Genomic DNA, 24648 nt, shown 5'->3' on the forward strand with positions numbered 1-24648 from the left:
GGAGAGCTGAGAAACAGAACAAGTAATAATTGTAGGTGATTCTCCATGGCAACAATGATAAAATCTTGTTCCTCTGTTTTGGAATGCTAAATTAGAATGCAGTAGTTTTTTCCTAGCCTGAGGAGAGTTTGGAGATGGTAAGTAAGCAGTGTTTTCCACTTTGCATAGTAGTCCAGTTTTAATCCTAGGCAGTTGGTGTGTAATGGGAGTGGGAAGTGGAACATGGAGGGTTTGTGCCACTTGTTTGCATGGGTGAGGGATCTGAGGTGGCCGGCAGGATTTGGATGCTTGCATGGGGTGGGTAAGGTTGAGAGTTCTTTGAATTTAACATAGCCTGTTAAGTTAGGCATCAGTTGCACTTTATCTTTATTTTTTTGTAACCATTTCTGACTTTTATGCCTCATAACTTGTACTCAAAATCTCTCTCTTTGTAGTTAGTAAACGTGTTTTATTGTTTTATCTTATCCAATGTGTTTGAACTGAAGTGTTTGGGAAATTCCATTTGAGGTAACAAGATGTGTGCGTATCATGTCTATTAATAAAATGATGGGCTTTATAGAAGTTTGTTGCCCATGAGAGGGCTGCGCAGTACAGAACAGACATTTCTGTGGGGTAAATATAGCATTGGGGCATGTTGGGATCACCTTGCTGCATACCCAAGGCTGGTAAGAGCCAAGGTGTGGCTTGATGGTTGCAGCGCACACAGACATAGCTGGGAGTGACTTGCATGCTGGAAGGTGTTTGTGAGTAGACTGGAGGCTACAGCAGCCAAGAAGTGTAAAGTGCACCCAAGGTTAGAGGGCAGAAGTGACACAGCTACTCATTTGTCTGGATTGTATCCTGGGTAGGTCACAGCCCCACAAAGAGGATAGCCTGTCTTCACCCATAAATCAGACACCTGTATTTGCAACAGCCAATCTGATTTGGAGATGAGAAATTATGAATTATAGTTAATTCTACTCATAGACTAATTCCTTGGATGTCTAGGAAGCATAGAAAGAGGCATATGATTTTATATATACTGAGGCCTGGTCTACACTGCAAAGTTGGGTTGCCATAAGCCACCTTGGGTCAACCTACTTGTTCGTGTACCTACTCTTAAATTGGTCTCTCACCGATGTAAGTGCCCCATTATAGCAATGCAGTAACACCAAATCCCTGAGTGGCTTTGAGCCATGGTCAATGAACTGAAATCAAAACAGTGCAAGTGTAGACACTACATTACTTATGTCGACCCTACCAGCTGTTCCACAATGCCCAACATTGATCACTCTGGTCACAGAGGCCAGAACTCCCCCCTTCCCTTTAAAGTTATGCGGATGTTGATCCAGTGCTGAATGTCAGTCTTGCTGTTTTTGTAAAGATCTGTACGTCATACTTGGCAAAGACCCCACTACTGCCCCGCAGACCACTGTGGATACCAAGTAGGCACAGAATTAAGGCTTTGATTTGAGACATTGATTCCAAAATATTTTTCCTACATATTGAAACTCAAACTGTTCTTACTCTTTAAAGACTTGTCTACACAGGAAAGGTTTACTAATTATAGTGGTATAGGTGCATCAGTTATTCTTTTTCGAGTGTCCTCTGCATATTCCCACTCATAGAATGTGCTGGTCTGGTCAGCTCAGACAGTGGAACCTAATCTCTTCATAGCCTGTTAGAGCACTCATGCATCTTTCCTACCTCCTCCCTCTGCATTCCTGAACATTCTGAGGGCAAGGCTGTGAAAGAGGATGTGGTGCCCTCTGCTTGCTGCCCTAGTTCCTTCCAGCCACAATAGCAGATTGATCTGGAGAGGTTCAAATCTATCAGATCAGGATACTTCTCTCAGAGTATAGTGGCTTACTTTGGTGTAGTTTTTAGTGTTAAGGAAAATATATATTTTTATTCTTATAGATAGTTAATTTTGGTTCTGACTACTGGTTCCATGGCAGATCTGAAAGTTGACTTGCTTTCGAAAGGGGAGCCTCTTTTCTTGCAGTCTGTTTTGGATACCCACACAAGACACCTTGGGGAGGGTGACTCGTCTTCAAAGGGCTGTATCTCTAGCACACTTACCCTGAAGGTATGCAAGGAATGCCACAACAGGCTGCAAGCTTTATTGCTTCATGAAGCTCTGGTTGCAGAGCCTCCTGGACCTGACACATTTAAGGGATCCGAATTCAAGATGAAAAGTCCTGTGCCGGCTTCTTAATGCCAGAGGTGTAAGAAGAATGCTATATAGAAGGGTCCGATCTATGCCCAGGGATCAGGATCTAGAACCTCAGTGCAATTTGTTCCACAGATCATTGGGCTGATCTTAAAGGACTTGGACTAAGTCTGTATCAGTCTATGAGACGAAAGCCAAACCATGGGAGAAAACCTTGGATCTTTCTATTTCAGTTTCAAGACTATGCAAGACAAGAAGACTTCTCTTAGCAGAGACAAATTAAAATTGAGAGATCCTCAGATCCATTGCATCCAGATTGGAGAATATCAGATCCTAAATCGAAGACTAAGATTCTGGTTCAAGGTATATCCCTGTCTAAGAGTCCTGCCCAAGTTCTGTAGATCGCATCGGATCCAAATATGGTTCCGGAGCAAGAAGTAGTTTCTTCATCTCCAATCTACTCTGCACCAACCTTTACTGTGGTAGTGCAGGTACACCATACAGATCTGCCATTGTATGTGTTGCTGGAACCTGAAGAGAAGTTTTTTCTTCTCCTGAGCGAGATAAAATGAAGGCTACTGCTAGTTCTCCTCCTTGAATGCCCTCCTCCTCTCGGTCAGAGAAGAGGTCAGAAAAGTAGTCTGAGATATCCCCAGACACTTTCCTTTCCCCCTCAAACACTCCATTTTACACATGCCAAGTCTTGTAGGGCATGTCTACACTGCAAAAAAACATCTGAGGCTGGCCTGTGTTAGCTGACTTGGGCTGCAAGGCTCAGGCTGCAGGGGCTATAAAATTGCAGTGTAAAAGTTTGGGCTCAGGCTGGAGCCCTGGCCCTTGGACCTTCTCCCCCCCATGCAGGGTCTCAAAGATTGGCCTCCAGCCCTAGCCCCAATATCTACACTGCAGTTTTATAGCCCTGCAGCTTGAGCCCTGAGAGCCCAAGTCAACAGAGCTGGGCCAACTGCTGGTGTTTTATTGCAGTGTAGATGTACCCGTAGTGTTTTCAATAATTTGTCGTATAGACTTGCAATCAGAGGAAGAATTGGATGTGTTAGACATACTCCCTGGGTTCCATTCTCACAAGAAGGAATACACCAGTCTATATGGTGCCTATAATCATCACACTCTCCCAGATATGACATGCAGCATGAATTTGTTTACTGGCATGAATAACAGATACTGTTCTGTGCTTGATGACCCTGTTGGCCTTTGTCTAAGCATTATAGAAATCTTTTGCATTCTCATTGGCTTAGGAACCCCACACAGTAGAGGTCAGAAAAAGTCTATTTCCTTGGATCTCAGAGTCCTGGACCTGTCAACTTCACCTGCTTTCATGGAGCATTTTACCTGCTATAGTTCCTGATACTGTCAGAGGAGCAGTGTATGGCTCAAGTGAAATATGAAGAGTTTGGAATATCAAGGGATTGGATTGCTTAATTTTCCTCTTGTAAAGATGTTTTCCATGAATTTGTGGACAGAATGGCAATGACACTGAAGCTCCCATCAGTCACAATGGAAGAAATAGCCCATCCTGTTTGATATCCTGAGTTCTCCATCAAAAAATTGCCGTTCCAATAGTAGATGTACTATGGCAACCTGAAAAGGCAGTTTGATTTCCCAGTCTCTCTTTCTAACATGCAGACAACCATGTAGGTGACTATCTCTTCACAGACATTATCTAGGTGGGTTAGACAGTGCAGAGAGGAGAGCTTTAGGTTAGTATCCATTCAGTTCCATGTTGGAATTGTCACACTCTGCTAAAGTAGTGTTTACCTGCATAACATGGCATGTAGGATGTGTGTATGCTACAAGCACTACAGTGGCACAGCTGCAGTTATGCTGCAGTTGCTTTGTAGCATAGACAGTTACTATGGTGACAGAAGGGATGTTTCCATCACTGTAGTAAATCCACCCCCTTGAAGCAGTAGTTAGGTCAATAAAAAAATTCTTCTGTCAACCTAGCTGTGCCCACAATGGAGGTTAGGTTGACCTCACAACATCACATGGTGTGAAATTTTTCACAGCCCTGAGTGATTTTAGCTAGATCAACCTAACATTTAGGAGTAGACCAGGCTCAGGTATGTTCTAATTGAAGAGATCTGTAGGGCTGTTACATGGTCCTCTGTACATACCTTTACAAAACAATACTTTGACCTAGCATCTAGATCAGACACTCAGTTTGGTAAAGCAGTACTTCAAGGCTTATTCAATTAGGACTTGGAGTTCCACCCTCCATTTATGGGGTACTGCTTGCCAAACTATTCCATGAATGGGAATATGTTGAGGACACGTGAAGAAATTAGGGATACTTACCTGTAATTGGAGTTCAAGATGGTTTCTGCATATTTACACTCCTTGCCCATTGTCCCCTTTTCCTCTGACTCCTCAGTCAAGATTCTGTTAGGATGCCATAGAAAGAACTGAGGAGGTACAGGGTGCCATGTCCTCTTTTATAGCCTTGTCCTTAGAACATTCAGGAATGCAAAGGGGAAGAATAAGAGGGGTGCATAAGTGCTGAAAGAGGTACTGCTACGAGAAGGTTTGACAGCCTGAACTTCACTGGCTGGCACATTTCATGAATGTGAATATGCAGAGTCCATCTCAAAGAACTGTGATTACAGGTAAGTAATGTTCATTTTTACCAGTATAACTCCTCATGTGGGCACTCTTATTCTGGAATAAGAGTGGCTTTTATTAGTTTAGCTTAAGCCACTTTCAAAGCATCATAAACTCAAGTGAAATCATCAGGATAAATGACTACATGACAAGGTATAGTGGCTTAAATTCACAATTTAGCTTATACCAATGTAACTTACCTGTATAGACATGCCCTGAGGAACCCTTGTCTTCGCCCCACACTGAAGCAGTTGTGTTTAAAAAAAACCAAAAAAACCAAAAAAAAACAAAAACTGCACAATAACTTCCTCCCACACTTGTTTGGTGTAACTTTAACAAGGACTGATCAAGATAATAACGTCTAATGTCTTGTCCTGTCTTCCTTTTGCAGGCAGGCAGAAGTCCTGAAGGCTGACATGACAGGTAATAGTCTTTATTTCAGTTAATAGTTATAGTGCAGTTAATAAAATTGTGTTTGAGTCCTATTTTTCTTTATGCTGTAGTGACACAAAATGCTGACCTAGACTCCTGATAGAAGTGAGAAAATGGGCATAAAAGACACGGGCTGTAAAATTTCATTTTAATTTTGGACATTGAGACCTAAATGAAATCCTGAGTTCAAACAGTTACTTATAAAGATGATCTAGTGAAGAGCTACGAGTTCCAAGAATTCTTGAGAGAGCAGGTGGTATCCTGGTAAAGGTCTGTTCTTCAGATGTGGATAAATGGAGAGTGCTTTACAAGCGGCTATACTCCCTGCTTCTAGATGTAAAATGAAAATCTGAAACTTAAGTAGTTAAAACTTGCATGCAGTGCCTTAAAACACTTGTGGAGAGACAAGTCCTTTCCTCTCTCGAAAGGTGATGTGGAATGAGTGTGTCCTATCTTCCATCTGGGAGGAAAGATCAGGACTCTACTTAGCTCATATGTCTTGGATAATGACTGATCTGATACTTATTTAAAAATGAATGACAGATATTCTCAGTAGTTTTAAAAAAAAAAAAAAAAAAAAAGGTCAGTCTCTGGTTTCTAGCACCAAAGATGCTGGAACTGTTGCATCAAACACTAACTCATGGATACCCCAAATGCAGCCTGTGAAGTACTAAGATACCACAAAGCTGCATTTATCTTCTGGCTTTTGCAATATCTGAACTGTATCTTGTTGCTGGCGAATTTACATAAGCAGTAACTTACATTCCTTTTCAGAGATGCAATAAATATTATGGTGATGTGCTTTTGGTAAAATAGTTTGCATATGAAATTCATGTGCAATCGTCTGGTTTCTAGCAGCTTGTCATTTTGCCCCTTTGTTGCAAAGCTTGCAGATTTCTTCCTCAGTGTTATTCATTGGTGTTTCTAGGGTTTTTTTTGGATGAAACAGTAATTAAAGGGAAATGTGGTATCAGGTATGGCATATCATGGTGTTTTCTTTCCTGGGGCAGGAATGGGAGAAATCAGTTGAAGTGATGCTGTTCGGTATACTGGGACATGGTAAATCTGTTTTGTTTTTGTTTTTTTGCTCAGATTCAAAGCTGGGTCCAGCTGAAGTCTGGACATCCAGACAGGCTCTGCAGGACTTATACCAGAAAATGTTGGTAACTGATCTGGAGTATGCTTTAGACAAGAAAGTGGAACAGGACCTGTAAGTATTCTAATCAGTTCACATATGTTGTGTACTAGAGCAGGATCCTTCTGAGATTTATGGAAGAGTGGGTATAACCTATAAAATGGGATCAATTTTTCTGTAAGTGGAAACTTGAGTAAATGCATTTTGAATAATCTTACACTAAATTTAAATAAATAGACATGTATAGGAATAGGGAATGAAAGGATGTTTACAATTCCTGCCCATAAGGGCTTTGTGGGAAGCCATGTTATGCATCAAAAAATCTCTAATGGATTTGTACTGACAAAAAAGGATGTCTAAAAGTAGTTCATTGTTTAGATATGTGCAGCGTACACACAGTGAGTGACATACATGATTTATGAAACTGATTGGAGAGAGGTGTGTCACTTGTTACATAGAGACTTTTCAATATGTGATTCCTAGTGAAATCCCTGCAGCATTCCTTAAAATTGTTTGAGAATTTTAATCCATGGACCTGCCTTTTTAATCAAACAAGTGAAGAGTCTGTTTTTCCCTATGTCCAAGAGGAGCTGCTCTGCCATATAGTCTGTCATGGAAAAGGCTTTGTGTACTCAGCCCTAGCAATTATAGTGCAGCTCCCACTGAGGTCAGGGGATGGGATCTAGCTCCACTTGAGCCATGTGAGCGGGGACAAAGCTCAGAACAATAGACATGAAAACAAAAGACTCAAAACCACACTAATGTGAGTTCTAACTTACAAATGGGCAGGTGCCACCCTGCCTTACATCTTGGCACTCTTCTTTTTCTAAAGCATAGAGTAGAGTACTATGCATTATTAAAAGAAGCTGTGAGCATCTGTGTGATTGGCATTCGACTTCTAGCAGAGAAGAGGGTGGTGCAATAATCACTGATGAAGATCCTCCCATGGTGTGAGGAGTGGTGGTGTTGAGCCCCCCTCAGTTGTGTGCGGTTGAAAGGAGAAGGGAAGAGACAAAGGGACAAAGACTCTACCAGAAATCGGGGAGAGATCATTCAGGGATAGTGCTGTAGTGGGACATTCAGCATGACTTCCTCATAGCCAGGTGAGGATTTTGCTGGATTGTTCCTAGCTTCTACTCCTGGATCTTATTTGAGGAACAGGAGCATCTTTTTGTACTCACCTTGGTTAATAGAGTTCTACATTTCTTTCAGTCCCTGACAAAGAGGCTGGAAGAGCATGCTGTCAAAGCTGCTGGGTGTTCAAATATTTGGGCCTAACATCAGTTCCTGAACAGTTTCTGTAACCCTATCCATGAGGCTGATGGTCAGAGCTTTATGACTAATAGTGCTTGATGTGCTGGTTAGTGCTGGCACCAAATAAATAATTGTTAATGCTGTAAAATAATCTTTGGTTTTTGGAGCTGGGGGGGGGGGAAGGTACAGTTCGTCACTGTTTGACTTTACATTTCCATTGCATGTTCTGTTCCATTTTAAAAGGGAGCAGTTAAGGCACAAATAAGTGGTGAGCTTTGTTGGAGTTAGTACCAGGGGCCTTATAATTGTAACAAACAGTTTTTCCCCATTCTCAGGAGGCTCAGTGTCTGCCTAGTGAGTCACTGCTGTAGCAAACAGGATTGTTTTTTGTTCTCAGCTGGAATCATGCTTTTAAGAATCAGATCACAACACTTCAGGGTCAGGCAAAAAACCGAGCAAACCCGAATCGGAGTGAAGTTCAGGCGAACCTTTCTCTGTTCCTAGAGGCAGCTAGTGGCTTCTACACACAGGTGAGTTCTGAAACACTCGTGTTTCTATAAATGCACAACCTTGGAGCAAATGTTTTTACACTTTTGTCCTGATAGTGAATATATGCAGCTCCTCTGCTTAGCTTGCACTGTTTATTTGCCAAATCTAGTATGCTGTCTCCAGCAGTTGCTTAAGCTTGAGGCAGACAAGCTTCCATAATTCACTTGACCAATTGTTTAATATTGTACATGAAGAAGGAAGATCATGAGGTATTCATTCCTGATTCCTGCAGCAATCTGAGTCTAAACATGTAAAATCTTTATTATAGGTGGGGCTGACAGCACAGCTTCTTACTAAGCTTTCCTGATGCTTCTCATAAGACCTGTATTCAGTTGCTTATAACTTTGCCACACTTTAACTGTTTGGGCTGAAATTTTCTATGCTGGGTGACTGCCTTGGCTCATAGTTTTGGAAAATTTCAGCCAAAACCGTTCAGCTGTTTGTTTGAGACTAGGGAAAAAATACATTGGTTTTCTATGATTAAAATAACATGAAAAATCTGACAACCTTTTCTTTGGAAAGCATGCTTGTAATTATGCATTGGAGCAGGAGCTTGAAATTTGACAGGGGGTGGTTCTGTGTCAGGGACGTGCCTTTTGCCATCCCCCTGAAAATCTGCCCAAATTTGGCCAATTTATGAGCCTTTGATAAATTGCAATTTGCATTTGCTAGAGTTTAACAGCTAAAATCTCAAAAGATTTTATGTACACTAGGCATGCTCGAGCCTCTCACTGCTCCTATTATTGACTAGACTCTGCAGGCACCATCACCAAAGAGTAAACTGAGGAAGCTTCAGCTCAGGGCTATGGGGGCTCAAAAAGCCTTTTTTGTAATGATTGCTACCAGCTACCCTGGATCAGGATAGAACTGGGCACAGGAACATAGAGCCGGGAGTTTGTTTTTCTGGTGCACTCAAGGACCTCTCTGTTGGCACCCATTCAGTGAGGATGGGGAAGCCATCTGAGTCAAATACAGAGGGGACAAGCTGGACTGAGGGTATTGTGGCAAAGGGCTGGGGGAATAGAATGAGACAAGCCTGCAAGCAGAGACTGGATTGGAGGTTGGCAGGGCCATAGAGACTGGGAATCAGTGGGATGGGGAGAAGGAGGAGAGGAGATGGATCTGAGAAGGAACTGGAGTACAGGGAAGAAGTGGAACTGGTTGGGCAAAGAGACTGGCACAAAGAGTGAGGGTAGAATGCTGAGATTGGATGAGAACCCCAGGGAAGGAGATTGGGAGAGCTAGCAGGGATGGGGAACGTGAATGGGCAATTAGAAGGCAGGGGAAGAAACCAGTAAGTTGGGGGAGGGAACTGGGAATGATTGGGCAAGGAGACTGGGAAAGGGAGAACATTAGAAGGTGGAAACAAGGATTTACTTTCAGAGAGACTGGGACTGGGATCAGAAGCCTGAGGAGTGGAGACTGGGACTGACATGGGGAGGAGAGTGGGATGGGGAGCCAGTGGTGGGGTAGAAACAGGACTAAGACAGCGGTAGGTTTTAGGAAACAGGGCAAAAGATATGAAGCTTTGGGGGGGGGGAGAGGTGGTAGAGTCTGTGCCTATTAGAATGCACTCACCCCCAGAACTTGCAGTGGAACCCAAACTCACAGTCTCACCATTCCTCTGCTGTCAGCAGATATCAGTGAAACCCACTGGCAAATGTCCATTCCCCCTCTAGTGCTGGTCCACAAAGAGGATAACCTGCTACTATTATTGGTTACTCTGTCAGCTCCAGTGACAGAGGTCTGTGCAGTGGAGCTAAAGGTTCCAACCCTCCTGTGATGATCCATGTGCGTGTCAATATGGTGCTATCTGATGGAATTTGTTTTGTTTTTTAAATCATAGGAAATTATAATAATGAGCAGCTATTCAATATTTTGCTGTCTTCTTGTTCAGTGTGTGGCCCCAGGCCTTATTTACTGCTCACTGTTCAAACCCTGCTCTGAAGACAGAATCATTATTCCTCATAGGCTTTGCTGTGGTGCTCATCACTATAGTATCCGAGAGCTTCACAATGAATTTGTTTTCACATTACTCCTGTGAAATGAGGGACCATTATTCCCATTTTAGATATATGGAACAAAGATATAGAGTAAAGTCAAAAGTTATCCACTAACTTTGACTGTCCAATTTGAGACACTTAGGACATGATTTTTAGAGTATTTAGCATTATAAAGGACTTCATGTGTTCAAAGCACAGCTCCCGTTGATTTCAGTTGCAACTGTGAGTGCTCAGTACCTCTGCAAGAGTCTCAAGTCAGGCATGCATAAAAATGAAACACATAATTAGTAAAGCGTGGTTTAAGTGATCTGACTTGCATCATGTAGGAACTCTGACAAAAGAAGGGATTGAATCTAGTTCTCCAGAGCAGCTTTCAATTGCCTTGTCCATGCTACAATCCTTTCTTTTCCTGCAATCCACTACACATATTCTAGCTCCTGTAACAAATAAGGGAAGGTCCCATAGACAAGTCTCCTTCACTACACAAAATGCTTTTTTGTAACCGTAATGTTCTTTTAACATAGTTTTTTGTGTGTAATTTTAATAAACACAGCTAGTACTGTTTTTGGTCACGTAATTATCCCTCAGCAATCTTTTAACTTTTGAAGGAACACCAGTTGGAGAGATGTTTCTGTGGTGATCAGCTGAGGCCTCATAGAGCTGTTTAAAAACTATTATAAAACTATTAACTTTATATAGAAAAAAAGAAATTGAAATGATACTGTAATGGAGATTTGACAACAGTAAAAGTTATGATTAATAGTAAGGGCACCCAACTCCCTTACTCTCCTTCTGATAATTCCAATCCTAGATATTTTTGTCGTCTTATGCCTTTCAGTTCCATGCGGAATATAGGACCTTCACCACAACCTTCCATCTTTACCAGTCTTCTGCTGCAATCTTAGCTTCTTTCCGTGTCATTTTGATAGCTTTCCATTCTGTTTCTATTGTGTGTTTCCATACAATCCTTAGTCAGTCCTAGAAAGTGTTATAGGTGTTTGTTGTGTGTTGATTCTCATAGTTTGTTTTCTTGGTGTTTGTTAACCCTACTAAGTGTGCATCAGCCTGGAGATTATTTGTGTTGGCTTACATGTCTCTATGGGTATGGGATAGCAAGCTGATGTCATCTGTAAAGTCAAGGTCCTCTAACTTCTGTGTGAAAATCCATTATATAACCCTTGGTTGTTCTGTGCTCTCTCATTACCCAGTCTACTACCAGCAAAAAGATCATAAGACATCCTTGTCTGATGCCTGTTGGAACCTCAGATGGCTTAGTCAGTTTGCTTTTATGTATTACTTGACATGTCATATTTTCATAACATATGAATAATATTCACAAATTTCTTAGGGATTCTATAGTGGCATATCATTTTCCATAAAAACTGTTCTATCCACTAAATCAAAGGTTTTTTGGAAATCTATAAAATTCAGAGAAAACAGACTGCCATTTGATGAAAAGTTTTGTGATGGTACATAGGGTTACTATTTAATTTATTCTTGATTTCTTCTGTCTGAACCCTACCTGTTCTCCTCATAACCTGGAAGCTGCTGCTGTCTTTATTCTGTCTCAAGATGCTTTATAATTCTAGATGTTCTATAACCTCCTTATTCATTTAAGGCTCACTGATCTGAAATTCACAGAATTATCCCTGCACTCTTTACAATGAAAAAGTAGGTTCAGCAATGGCCATCTTCTAGTTCTCTTGTTACAGTATTTGATTTTAATGAAATCTCCCTTCCCTTATCAGAAATTACCTTGTCTTGTGTGGTATTAATATGGTGCTGATGAAAGCTCCTCTTAAGCTACCTTTGAATTTGAGAGGGGCTTTTTACAGGGAAGGTCACTTTCTTAGTGAAAATGACTTCACCTGAGAGTGAGGAACCTGTAGTGTCTCATCTTATGCCAAGTTTTGCAGAGATAAGGTGATGTGGATGCATCCTCAATTCCTTAATGTGATAGAGATGCAATTTCAGTTTTATTCAGTCATTGTGCCATCTTTTTTGTCCCCATACACCCATCCCAGTGTTATCCTTCTCCCCAAGTTGGAGATTAAAGCCATTAGCTGATGCCAGTTAAAAACTGCTGGACTTTTAAAAGTCAACCCAATTTTTCTTTGCTTTATATGACAGCAGCTTCAATAGGTGTTGCCGCTGCTAAATGACATCTAAATGGTTGTCTGACTGCATTTCTTTTATGCCTTAGCTAGCTTGTAGTCAGGTCATAATACAGCACGTAATATCCAAAATACAGAAGCTTCATTTGCTGCATGAGGCCTGCTTAAATTCTGAATATGCACAAAGCAGCCATGCTTTTTCTTGCACAACTGCATGAAGCATTATAGTTTGAATTCAGATTCTAGGGAGAGGAGTCCTAGTTCAGACTGTACTATAGAACATGAAAGAGACAGTGGGTGAGGCAGAGCAGACTGTCCTTTGCCCTGCATTTCTCTTTGGGATATCACTTATATTAATTGGCTAACTTCTGACAATCTGAAGACTCTAATTGAGGCCCGACTTGTTTTTACACCTATATCTTTTAGAAATATCTTTCCTGTCTGAAGTATGTTCAAGTTCATGTTGCTTTTATGTTGTCTGGCATAAGCTGTCCTTTTTGCTCTGCTCATTGCAATGCTAATTGATCTGCTTTTAATTTGGAGACCTCACTCAAGCTACTTATAGTGGTCTCAGTCCTGAGCGTGCAGATGGCATCTTTAAAAGAGAGAATGAATACTTGTACTACTGCATATTGGAAGATCATTTCAGAGTTTCTCTCCTCTTCAGTTTGAGATGTTCTGCTTTTAAGGGGTTCTTTATCTTGCTTTTGTCCATACAATAAGACTTTTCTTACTGTATCTGAGCAAAAAATACATTTAAAATGTAGCTATAATGTGGAGTTCTTGCTTCATGCACGTTTACCAAATGATTAAAGGTTCAAGTAGGCAGGAGTTGAGTTTTATGGGCAGAGTTTGAAAAAATACCACTAGTTTTTTTCCTCCACTTTGTTCCTGGTTGAGAAGGAAGAAATCCTCAATATCAGAAGGGCAATTGAAGCATTCTAGAGAAGCTGCTTTGTGGAATTTGACTCTTCAAGCCATACATAAATGCTCTATGCCATATGTATTCTTCAAGTGCTTGCTCATGTCCATTCAGAATTAGATGTGTGCACGCCGTATGCACCGGTGACAGAAATTTTTCCCCTAGTGATATCCGGAGGGCTGGCTCTAGCACCCTCTGCTGTGGCGCATGTATGTGCTCGTATGTAAGTTGCTGCGGCCCCCCTCTCTCTGTTCCTTCTTACCGCCTGTGATGGTGCTGGAACACTCTTCTTCCTGCAAGTCCTAGTATTCCTAGTGGTTATTTGTATCTCTAGTGTATATAGTTGTTTAAAAGTTTATCAGTTAGTTAGTTGTTTACCCAGGGTTGCCCCGGGTTTAAACCCTGGGCTTTGTGCAAGAAGCCTATGCCGTTGAGCGACCCGCACCAGAGCTGTTTGAAGTGTCTGGAAGAAGCGCACCGTCATGAAAAGTGTAAAATCTGCAAAGGGTTTCGCCCTTGAACCAAGAAGGACTGGGACATTAGACTTAGGGCTATTCTCATGAATCCGTACTCAGGCCGGTGTCGGCGCCACGATCGGACTCTGTGCCCAGTATGGTGGCATCAACAAGGAGTGCTCCCCCGGCGTTAGTGCCCTCACGGCACCGTTCAATATCACTGGCACCAAAGAAGCAGAAGGAGTCGAAGTTGGCTAAGAAGAGCTTGGGCAATGCAGGGAAAAACTGATTTGGCTCCGAGAATGCCTCCTCCCGCAAGGGCGTCGAGCCCGACACCCACGCCGTCACCAACTCCGGGGAGTGGTAGAGGCCTACGTCATTTGTTGGTCCCTTCTACACTGGAGGCGTTCCAGGCAACAAAGGACCTATTGGCCTTGCCGGTGCCGCGTACACTGCAGGAGGGTAGAGCAGGGAACCAAGGAACAGATGCTCCATCCAGGGGCCAGTCAAAGGGAAAGCCGGCACTGATTCCACCTCAGCACCCCCTCTTTCACGGGACCCCATTCACCAGTTCCGCAGCGGTTGCCAGAGTCCCAGCTCCATTCCCCAGAACCGCATAGACATAGGTTGGGGCTGAGTCTTCAGTCACTGGACATCAGGTGCCAATCACCAGAACATCAGTACCGGTCCAAAGAGCACCGGCGTCGATCTGCGGAGCTGCAGCACTATCCAAGCCCCCGGCATCACTTGGTGAGCTCCCGCAGCAGATATACAGAGCCACAGCACTGCGAAAGTCCTTATAAAAAGCCTAAGGACAAGATGTGGTTGAGACAAAGACAGCGCTCAGGTTCTCGGCACTGTTCCCCGTCACCGGAGCCCAGATGTTTAAGAAGTGGCACGGAGAAGTACGCGGTGTCGGTGCCTGTCATGGTCGCCAACGATCAGCTCCATGGACTTGGGGGAGGAAGTAGTTTTTCCCCCAAAAGGACAAGCCCCCAGGCAGCCCACCAGGTTCCCCATACTGCCACAGATGGGAGGGTGACCGCAGGGACAATGGCCTGGCCCTTGTCAATTTTGGAATCTGTGGGGGTTGTCTCAGTCTCAGGGCACAATGCCGTACGATCAGTCATCTGTGGGCGCCTCGGTACTGCAATCCTCAAAGGGCCTGGCTGTGGCACTGGACATAGATATTGGGTCAAACTGGGAAGACTGTCTCTCGGGTAGCCCCTCGGTAACCACCGTGATCAGGAGGAAGATCCAGCTCCCCCTCAGATTCCTGCCTTCTCATCCTCCTCGCCAGACGAGGCTGTCGTAGGCCCCTCTCACGCTGTCCCGCTGGATAATTACAGGGCGCACCAGGACCTGCTGAAGCAGGTAGTGGCTAACCTGGGCCTCAAAATAGAGGAACTGTCTGAGCCAGTGGATGAACTCTTTGGAGTCCTGGCATCTCCAACTTCTTCCAGAGTGGCCTTCCCAGTGCACAGTGGGGTGCTGAAGCTCGGTAAGGTGCTGTGGCAGACCCCAGCTTCCCTACCCCCACATCCAAGCGAGCAGAAAAGAAATATTATGTGCCTGCCAAAGGGTTTGAATATCTGTACATGCACCCATCCCCGGGTTCGCTAGTTGTGGTGGCACCTAACGAGCATGACAGGCAGGGGCAAATGAGTTCAATGCCGAAGAATAAAGAGGCCAAAAAACTAGATTTATTTGGTCACAAGGTGTATTCAATAGCGAGCCTACAGCTTGGAGTGTCCAGTCAGCAAGCACTTTTGGGGCAATACCATTATAATATCTGGCAGTTGCTGGAAAAGTTCGCCAACTCCCTCCCGCAGTCCTCTAAGCAGGAATTTGAAGCCCTCCTGGAGGAGGGAAAAGCAGTGGCCAGAGCCTCCTTGCAGGCGGCATCAGATGCAGCGGACTCAGCGGCACGGGCAATGGCCTCAGCACTGTCAATGAGGAGAGCGTCTTGGCTCCAATGGTCCGGTTTTTCAACGGAAGTCCAGCAATCCATCCAGGACCTTCTGTTAGATGGCTTTAGCCCTCTTTGCGGACCAGACCGACTCCAGGGAGCATGGGCTGAAACACTCAAGGGCTACTCTGAGATCGTTGGGTCTCTACACCCTGTCCTTGTCATTTCAGGCCCTCTCAGCAGCCTTTGAAAGGGCTCTCAAGGATTGAGGGGAAGGGTTTTTACTCCCGTTACTTTCTGATTCCAAAGGCTAAAGGGGGAGGCTGAGATCCATTCTAGACCTACGTGCTTTGAACAAATTCATCAAAAAGTTGAAGTTCTGTATGGTCACCCTGGCAACTGTCATTCCCTCTCTGGATCCAGGTGACTGGTACACCACTTTCAGTTTGAAAGACGCTTATTTTCATATTGCTATTTTCCGGGGCCACACAAGATCCTACGGTTTACTGTGGGCACTCAACATTAATAATTCACAGTCCTCCCATTTGGCCTCTCCACGCTGTTCATCAAAAGCATGGCGGTAGGGGCGGCCCATCTCAGGTGCAGAGGAGTGCAGGTTTTTCCTTACCTGAACGACTGACTGGTCTGGGGTCAGTCAAGAGTGCAGGTCCAACGCAGCATCGAGATTGTAAGGCACACCTGCCGGTCACTGGGCCTATTAATAAAAGAGCAAAAATCAATGCTTACACCAGTTCAAAAGATAGAGTTCATAGGGGCAGTCCTGGACTCTATTCAAGCCAAAGCGCACTTGCCCAAAGACAGATTCTTAGCAATGTCAGAGCTCATTGCCCGACTAACGACCCACCCCCTCACCACGGCGATAGTGTCTCTCAGCCTCCTGGGGCACATGGCAGTTTGTACGTACGTGGTTCAACATGCTAGGATGCGACTTCAGTCACTCCAGTTGTGGCTTGCCACGGTTTACTCCCCGTCCAGACACTCCTTGGACAGAATACTCACGATTCCCCCTCATGTACTCACCTCACTGTCATGGTTGATGGATCCTCAACATGTAATGGCAGGAGTACCTTTTGTGGCCCCGAGACCAACTCTATCGTTAGTATCAGACACTTCGGATGTGGGCTGGGGTGCCCACCTTGGTGCCCTAAGGATTCAAGGTCTTTGGTCCAGGGAAGAGTCATCTCTCTACATCAACATCAGAGAATTCAGGGCGACTTGTCTGGCCTGCAAGGTGTTCCTACCACACCTCTCCAACAAAGTGGTAAGGGCCGTGATGGACGACACAGCTACCGTGTACTACATCAACAGGCAAGGGAGAGCCAGGTCTTCAGCCCTCTGTCGCGAAGTATTGCGTCTGTGGGATCTCTGTGTAAGCCACAACATCCATCTTGAGGCAGTTCATCTACTGGGGTTAAAAAATACACTGGTGAATCATCTTAGCAGGTCCTTTAGCTCTCACCACGAATGGTTTCTCCACCGGAGGTAGCCGACCATATTTGCCAAAGGTGGGGAAACCCCCCAAGTGGACCTCTTTGTGACCAGGAAAAACAAGAAGTGCGCTCAATGCTGCTCCCTCTTGAGGTCGGAGGATGCCTCCCTAATGGATGCCTTTCCCCTGTCATGGTCGAGAGATCTCATGTACGCTTTTCCACCCGATACCTCTCATACATAGTCATTGTGAAGATCAAGAGGGACAGAGCACGGGTCAGCCTGATAACCCCGGCATGGCCCAGACAGTATTGGTTTGGGATCCTGTTGGAGCTCTCGGTGACACGGCCATGGTTGCTCCTGTTGAGACCAAACCTCCTCTCTCGGGACCAAGGTTGGCTGCTCCACCTCGGCTCAAGTTCAGAGGATCCTGTTGGAGAGCAGGAAGCCTTCTACTAGAGCATCTTATTTAACCAAATGGAGATGTTTCACCTGGTGCACCTGGTGGCGATTACCTTGATCCAAGGCAGATCAGTTTTCTCCCACGGGATAGCATCCAGATTCCTCAATGACCTGGAGAGACTTTTTCCTTCTCTGAGACCCAGCCCCACAGTGGGATCTGAACTTCATCCTCGCAAGACTTGCGGCACCGCCATTTGAGCCATTGGCTTCTTGCTTCCTCATGCATTTGTCTTGGAAGGTAGCACTCCTGGTGGCGATTACCTTGGCACAAAGGGTCTCTGAGCTGAAAGCTCTCACCTCAGAGCTGCCATACACAGTTTTCTTCAAGGACAAGATGCAGTTTCATCCTCACGCAGCATTTCTGCCTAAGGTCGTTTCCTACTTGCATGTTAACCAGGACATATTTCTGCCAGTGTTCTATCCGAAGCCCAACAAATCCAATGAGGAGAGGCATATCTCCACTTCCTTGCTCTGAGGAGAACATTTGCTTTCTACATCGACAGAACCAGACCCTGTTGCCGCTCCATGCAGCTCTTCGTTGCGATCACTGACTGGATGAAGGGACGTCCAGTGTCATTCCTACGAATCTTTTCCTGGATTACAGCCAATATTTGGACCTCTTACAAGCAAGTGGGCTCATGCCCCCAGCTCTCCGTCCGCCCACTCCACAAGGGCACAGGAGTCTTCAGCAGCCTTTCTGGCACATGTACCCATTCAGGACATATGTAGAGTCGCTATGTGGTCCTCTATACATACATTTACGTCCCACTATGCCATCGCACAGCAAGTGCAGGATGATTCTGGGTTTGGCAGAGCAGCGCTACAATCATTATGTCTATGAACTCCTGCCTGCTTCCGGAGGCACTGCTGGTAAGTCACCTAATTCTGAATGGACATGAGCAATTACTCGAAGAAGAAAGAATAGTTACTTACCTCAGAGCTGTTGTTCTTCGAGATGTGTTGCTCATGTCCATTTCACAACCCACCCTGCATCCCCTCTGTCGAAGTTACAGTAAGAAGGAACTGAGAGGCAGGGGGGCAGGCAGCACCCTATATACGAGTGCATATGCACTCTGCTGCAGAGGGTGCTAGAGCTGGACCTACGGATACCACTAGGAGAAAAATTTCCAGCATCGGTGCATTCGGTGCGCACACATCTAATTCTGAATGAACGTGAGCAACACAGCTCAAAGAACAACAGTTACGAGGTAAGTAACTGTTCTTTTTCTTTGCTGCTGTTTTCTGTGTTGTCTGAACAGTCGAGACAGACTTTGCTATCGCATTTCACTGCTTAATCTTCAAGGCTGTCTGTAGCTTCCCCATCTATGCAGTATAACTTTGAAGATGGTTAGGAGTGAAACATCTGTGCCTTTCTTGAGTCAAGTTAGCCCTCAGTGCCAACCTCTAAGTTGGGGTCCATCACATCCAAGAATTTTTGGGATATGAGCCTCCTGTCCCCACAGCTGTACCAGCTACAGTTCTCTTTTGGAGTTCCTAGGTACGTTTATCTGGGAATGGAAGCATTCTGCTTATCCATCCTTAATAGATTGGCCATGATTTATGTGACCCTTCGTATCTCCAGCTGGAGAGCGTGCGGAGGTCAATGTTATGTCTTTGGTCTCTAGCACATATACTAAGTAAAACAAGTAGTCCTTCCTTGTTGCTTAGTGACAATTCCGATACACAAGAGCACATCAGAAGAGGATTTTTGGGTTTGTATGCCTTCATCGGCTCTATCTGAAGTATTGTTAAAAGGATAAATGGAAGGAATGCTCTTACTTGTCCCAGTAATGCAATGTCTGTTTCTGGATTATTGTTTTTTATTTATCACAAGAATAGTTCTGGATCATTCTTTATTCATCATATCACAATCAAAGTTAAAAATTTGAGTCTTTTGTCTTGGAGAAGGCTTGTTATTCAGTATTTGCCTATTATGGATAAGGTGATTATCTCGTGAGAGATTTTTTAACGTTGTCAAGATGTTGTAACCCAAGCCAGGTACTTCCAAGTGTTTACCCATACTCTGGAAGATGGTGCTGAATACATAAATAAGAGTTGATTGTCTCACCTGCTTGTCATTTTGTCTCAGTTGTCTGCAGCTAATGATGAAGCTAAAGGACACTTTACACTCCTTTTTAAAAAAAAAAAGTTGTGAAAGTGAATTTACAGAAACTGCAAATCATCTCTGTCTAGTTCTTAGTAATCAGGCTGTATGTAGGTATTTCCATTACTGGGGAACAAAATACTCCTGGTTCAAGAGCATCTGCCACAAGCCTATAGGCAAAACTTCAAAAGCATTAACCAGGAAAGCAAAGTTTGATCATTTCCCCAGCACTTCCTCCGATTAGCGTTCAGTGTATTTACTTCAATAACTGTCTCTTCTTTGAGACATTCATGGCTCTGGAACTTGAGTCTGTCACCAACAGTTTTTGACCTGGCATTCTATCAAGTCAGGCGAAATGCCAGAGGACTTCATGAACAAGTAGAGAACTGGAGTGGGCGCACTCTCAGCTTTTATCTGAAGGGGTAAGGGCTGTTGAAACTCTTGTAGTTAACATTCAGCTCTGCTCAATCAGATTAAAAATCCCTTCCCCTTTCAATTGCTCAGGTTTTAATGATATATTCCCGTTGCCTCTGGCAGTTGGAAATGAGAGCTTCTTTCCCATAAAGAAAAGATAATGCTTTCCTCCCATCCAAGTTTTTGCTTAGTGATCTTGGATTTCCTTCTCCATGAATTTCATTAACAGTATTTTAAGAGAACGTAATCCTACACAGACTATAAATTTTGTGTACTCTTAGCTTTTATGTTGATAGCAAAAAGCCAGCATAAGACATTTTTCTTTCAAGCCTGTTTCTTGAACTCTTTGGACCAGTCCAAAGGGGAGTCAATATGCATCCACAGGTAGCACAATGTATTGATATGCTACGAAGAACTGACAGCGTCTTGTCTTAAAGCCCATTGAATCAGGCCTGTTTTTACTCAGGTTCTAATATATCTGAATGAAGATATCTAATATATCTGTGAAGCAATGTGTACATTCACTGGACCTTACTGTATAACTTGAGAATACACTGGATGCCCATTTAAGAAAGTGGTACTATAATTCCATTCATTAATTTTGTTCCCCTGTGAATTCTTTACCCAAACTAGTCTTTGGAGCCAGAAATTTGAAAGGAAAACTTTACTAGCAACTGCAGTTCTCAGAAAATATTAAATAGTTACCATAGCAGATCTGCATCTGCCCCTCTGTCCCCTACAGATTATCTCCCTCTGGGCAGGGAGGTAAGGGGGAACGTGCCTTTTTTATGGAGGTGCTTTGCATGTTGGGATATGCAACTCCTGTGGTGGTAGTATTTGCACTACTATATTCTGTTACATTGCTGTTTTGATTACTGTCTGATTTTGTTATTAAACTAGGGCTTTTCTTCTAGTTATTACAGGAGCTGTGCACAGTATTTAATGTAGACTTGCCCTGCCGTGTGAAATCCTCCCAGCTGGGAATAATCAGCAATAAACAGACGCACACCAGCGCTATTGTGAAGCCACAGTCTAGCTCCTGCTCATACATCTGCCAGCATTGCCTTGTCCACCTTGGAGACATTGGTGAGTGTTTTGAGCAAGGAGATCGGAGATGCTCTGTACAGCATAAACTTGGAAAGGAATCTGCACAACCTGTGCTGCTGCTAAACCAAGTATTCTGCCTTGAACTGCTGATTGTAGATTCAACAATTTAAATAGGTCGAAAGGTCTGAAATATGCTGGGGTGTTAGAGCCCTTGAATGACTGTGATGCAATAAAGCAGTGATATTATGAAGAGTAGCATTCTAATGATTTGCTTAGACTCGTGTTTTATTCCATTTATAGTTTTATTGTGGTGCTTTATGTATTTTGATTATACAAGCCACACTAGATTAAATTTCTTGTAGAAAAGGTTATTTTAAAAGGTAACATGCAACTACTTTAAAATAACCTAGCATTAGGTCTAGGTATTGAATATCCCTAGCGTCAAGAGGTACGAGGAGCATTCACAACTTTTTGTGAAATGTGTCTGGCACAATGTATTTGAGGGTATTGAATAAGAGCTGGTGATCTGTGACTTTTGGACCTGAAAGGAGAGTGGGAAAGGGAGAGCGACAAAAAGTATATTAATGTTTCTTTTACTGTTTCAGGCATGCGGTATGTAATTCTAGTGTTTGTTTTAAAGTATTTGCAAGACATCTGTGGGTCTCCTCAAGTAGGCTGCATGTACTTGTATTCTGCAGAACCAAATACTTTTAAATGTTGAGGGGAGTTTAGCCCTGTGAGCAGCAGACAGACAAATTTAGACAGCAATTTTTCTTTCCTTTTTTAGCTCGCTACAGGAATCAGACCAGCCAGGCAGAGTCCTACTATAGACATGCGGCTCAGCTTGTTCCCTCCAATGGTGAGTCTGAGATGCCTCTACTCTGCTGAATTTACTATCCCAAATCACTATTTAAGGCATTTGCTTTTTTCACAATAGAAAATGGAGAATTAGTTTAAAATCCTGACTATCAAAAATAAAATCCCAACTAAGCCTTCCTAATACCAGCAACAAGTTACAATAGAACCTTGATGATTCACACTTCACTAATCTGCATGCACCATAGTTCACACACACTACGTTTTCATTTATCAAAGGTTTAATAGCAAAGTATCGTAATGAGGTCTCATAGTAATAAGACTATGCTATGTTACAGAATATGCTACACTACATTTATGCATTTTATATAGTGTTCTAATTAAATCTATACTGCACTTGTCAAATGAACAAGCATTGTGTGATGCATTCTTTGCTTTCTTTAATTGTTCACTTACTAATAAATAAAATGCAGAAGTTCACAGTGGGTCTCCAAGTCACTCATAAAAATTTGAATTGGTTCTGTAGTTCAGTCTTCTGACTTCCCTCCCCCCCCCCATCTCTTCTTATGTGGGTGCAGTGATCTAGTAGTGAATAGAACTAATTCAGCTACAGTGAATAGAATACAAATTCCCATTTGCTGCAGGTTGCTCTGTAGCAAAAATGGAAACCTGTTTTATGAGCCACACCCACCAGGACTCAGTTACTGTAGTAGTCATCTAGAACTGACTTTTAAATCTTTGGAGCTGTCTTTTTTTGTCCTATTTATTTTAAGTTGTACTACATCAGTAACTTTTAATAGATTCTGATTGGTATGTTAGAAGCAAAACTTCCTGCTTAGACAAAGTTTTTTATTAAGTCATTTGCATCTGTTTTTATATTTAGTGGGTTTGTGAAAATTTGTATTTGATACCATAAGTTCTATAGTTTGTGAATAATAGCAGTGCTGAGATGGAGCTGGGTAACTGGTTCAGCAAATAAATCTGAATCTGATCTGTATAAAGGCTATATAGCCTTTCTTTGTAGCCAAGATTTAGATTGAAATAGAGATTATTTCCTAGACCAAATAGAGGGGAAAGCTTTGGTTGCATTTGAAGAAAAGATCACTTCACTCCATGAGAAATTGTCATCCTCTTCTCCCCTAGGTCAGCCTTACAATCAGTTGGCTATTTTAGCTTCCTCCAAAGGAGACCACCTGACCACAATTTTCTACTACTGCAGAAGCATTGCTGTGAAGTTTCCTTTCCCAGCTGCCTCCACTAATCTACAAAAAGCACTTTCTAAAGCACTGGAAAGGTGAGGCTGATCTATTCTAGGGAGTGAGTAGTTATGAATAACTAACATTCCCTTTGCTTCTGTCCTGGCAAGTATTCCATCCCATTTTTGGTGTGTCTTTGTGTATACCCATCACTGATAAGCATTCAAAGTACCAAATGTGTACACACGAGTGGGAGATCACTGATCCTCCCCCCACTCCAGCTGCATTCGCCTTATGTATTGAGAGGGAAGAACCTGTATCTGAGATACTCCTGGGTGGGAGCACTACTGGGGACAAGTGCGCTATATCAAGTACCAACATATCTCTCAGGTAGGGAAAGCCCATAGTGGAAACTACCTCTCCTTTCTGACCCCATGTCCTTTCTTTGAGAAGGGGGTGCAGCTAATAGCATTGTTCTACCTGAAAGATTCTTAGGCTTTGCAGCTATGTCTACAAAGACTGAAGCCAGCTATTTCTCTCAAATTGCAGTCGGGATGAGGTGAAGACTCGGTGGGGGGTGTCTGACTTCATCAAGGCGTTTATTAAGTTCCATGGCCATGTGTACCTGAGTAAGAGCTTGGAGAAACTGAGCCCTCTTCGAGAAAAGCTGGAGGAACAGTTCAAGGTTTGTGCCACAAAATATTCCTAATTTTTCACTTTGGAAATCTAACTTTGGAATCTGGTCTTTCACTGTTGTAATATGCTGGAAAAACATGTTCCTTTAACAAAACTGCCACTTAAAGTATTTCAGACCAAAGTCAGTGTTTGCATACTGAAATAAATCATGATGTGCATGGAGATGGTGATAGTTAGCGGGTTGCAAAGGTTTGGTAGGGAGGCTGATAATGGTCAGCCCTACTCACCCACACAGAGAGCATAATTTTTTTTTTTTTTTTTTTTTCACTTTAACATTCCTAATCTAAGGGCTTATCTACACTTACCTCAGAGATTCGGCGGTAGTCGACCGGAGTTACGCAAACTACGCAAAAAACTTGCGTAACTCCCGTCAACTTGTGTGTTTCTGTTCTGCGCGCCGTCTTCACTGCACTGCGCCACTTGAGAAGGTGGTCTTAATACGTCGATTTCTGGATCGACTGAGCGGGTCTTCACTGACCGCTCAGTAGATCCAGATAAGTTGATCTGACAGCGGCAAAGTGAAGACCTAGCCTAAATGTATTCTTCTTTTGTACAGACAAAAGCTTAATTAAAATTAATTAAATGTTTAAAATATAGGCCGTACTCTGAGCCTTGGAGTGCTACTTTTGATTCTCCACTTCTTGAAGCAGATGATTGGAAGATACTTTGAAAAGTGATTTCTCCCAACTGTTTTATCTGAGAGAAGTCTTTAAATCCTTCAGTAAACTCTGAACCAAGAGCTGCCTTCTTTGATTTCCTCCATTTACTCTTTATTAGTAATTAAGACTGTTTTAACCTTGCTCAAGCTGCCTGCTTCTCCTGCTGGCAAAGTTTACACTTGAAAGTATTTTGAAAGCCTTCAGTTCTGTGCATGAAGTGGAGCTTTTCAAAACAGAAATGTCTCTTCTGCAAAATCAGAG

General features: G+C 43.2%; 1 protein-coding gene across 6 annotated transcripts in view; it reads left to right on the plus strand.

Annotated features, from left to right (window-relative positions):
- Window positions 1–24648, plus strand: part of SMG7 (SMG7 nonsense mediated mRNA decay factor) — an 82993-nt gene that overhangs the window by 23028 nt on the left and 35317 nt on the right. For 3 of the 6 annotated variants that reach the window (XM_067535207.1, XM_067535206.1, XM_067535208.1), the window contains exons 2-8: window positions 5163–5194; window positions 6296–6413; window positions 7990–8122; window positions 20888–21059; window positions 21808–21879; window positions 22980–23130; window positions 23582–23717. In XM_067535207.1, the coding sequence (XP_067391308.1) occupies window positions 5163–5194; window positions 6296–6413; window positions 7990–8122; window positions 20888–21059; window positions 21808–21879; window positions 22980–23130; window positions 23582–23717 (814 nt within the window). Of the gene's footprint in view, window positions 1–1678; window positions 2516–5162; window positions 5195–5923; window positions 6414–7989; window positions 8123–20887; window positions 21060–21807; window positions 21880–22979; window positions 23131–23581; window positions 23718–24648 lie in introns of those variants that run through there. The other 3 variants (XM_067535205.1, XM_067535211.1, XM_067535210.1) reach the window with 2 other exon arrangements.

This window comes from Emydura macquarii, unplaced genomic scaffold (assembly GCF_026122565.2).
Source record: "Emydura macquarii macquarii isolate MOO-44397 ecotype Brisbane River unplaced genomic scaffold, CSIRO-AGI_Emac_v2 contig_3477, whole genome shotgun sequence".
Taxonomy (NCBI): Eukaryota; Metazoa; Chordata; order Testudines; family Chelidae; genus Emydura; species Emydura macquarii.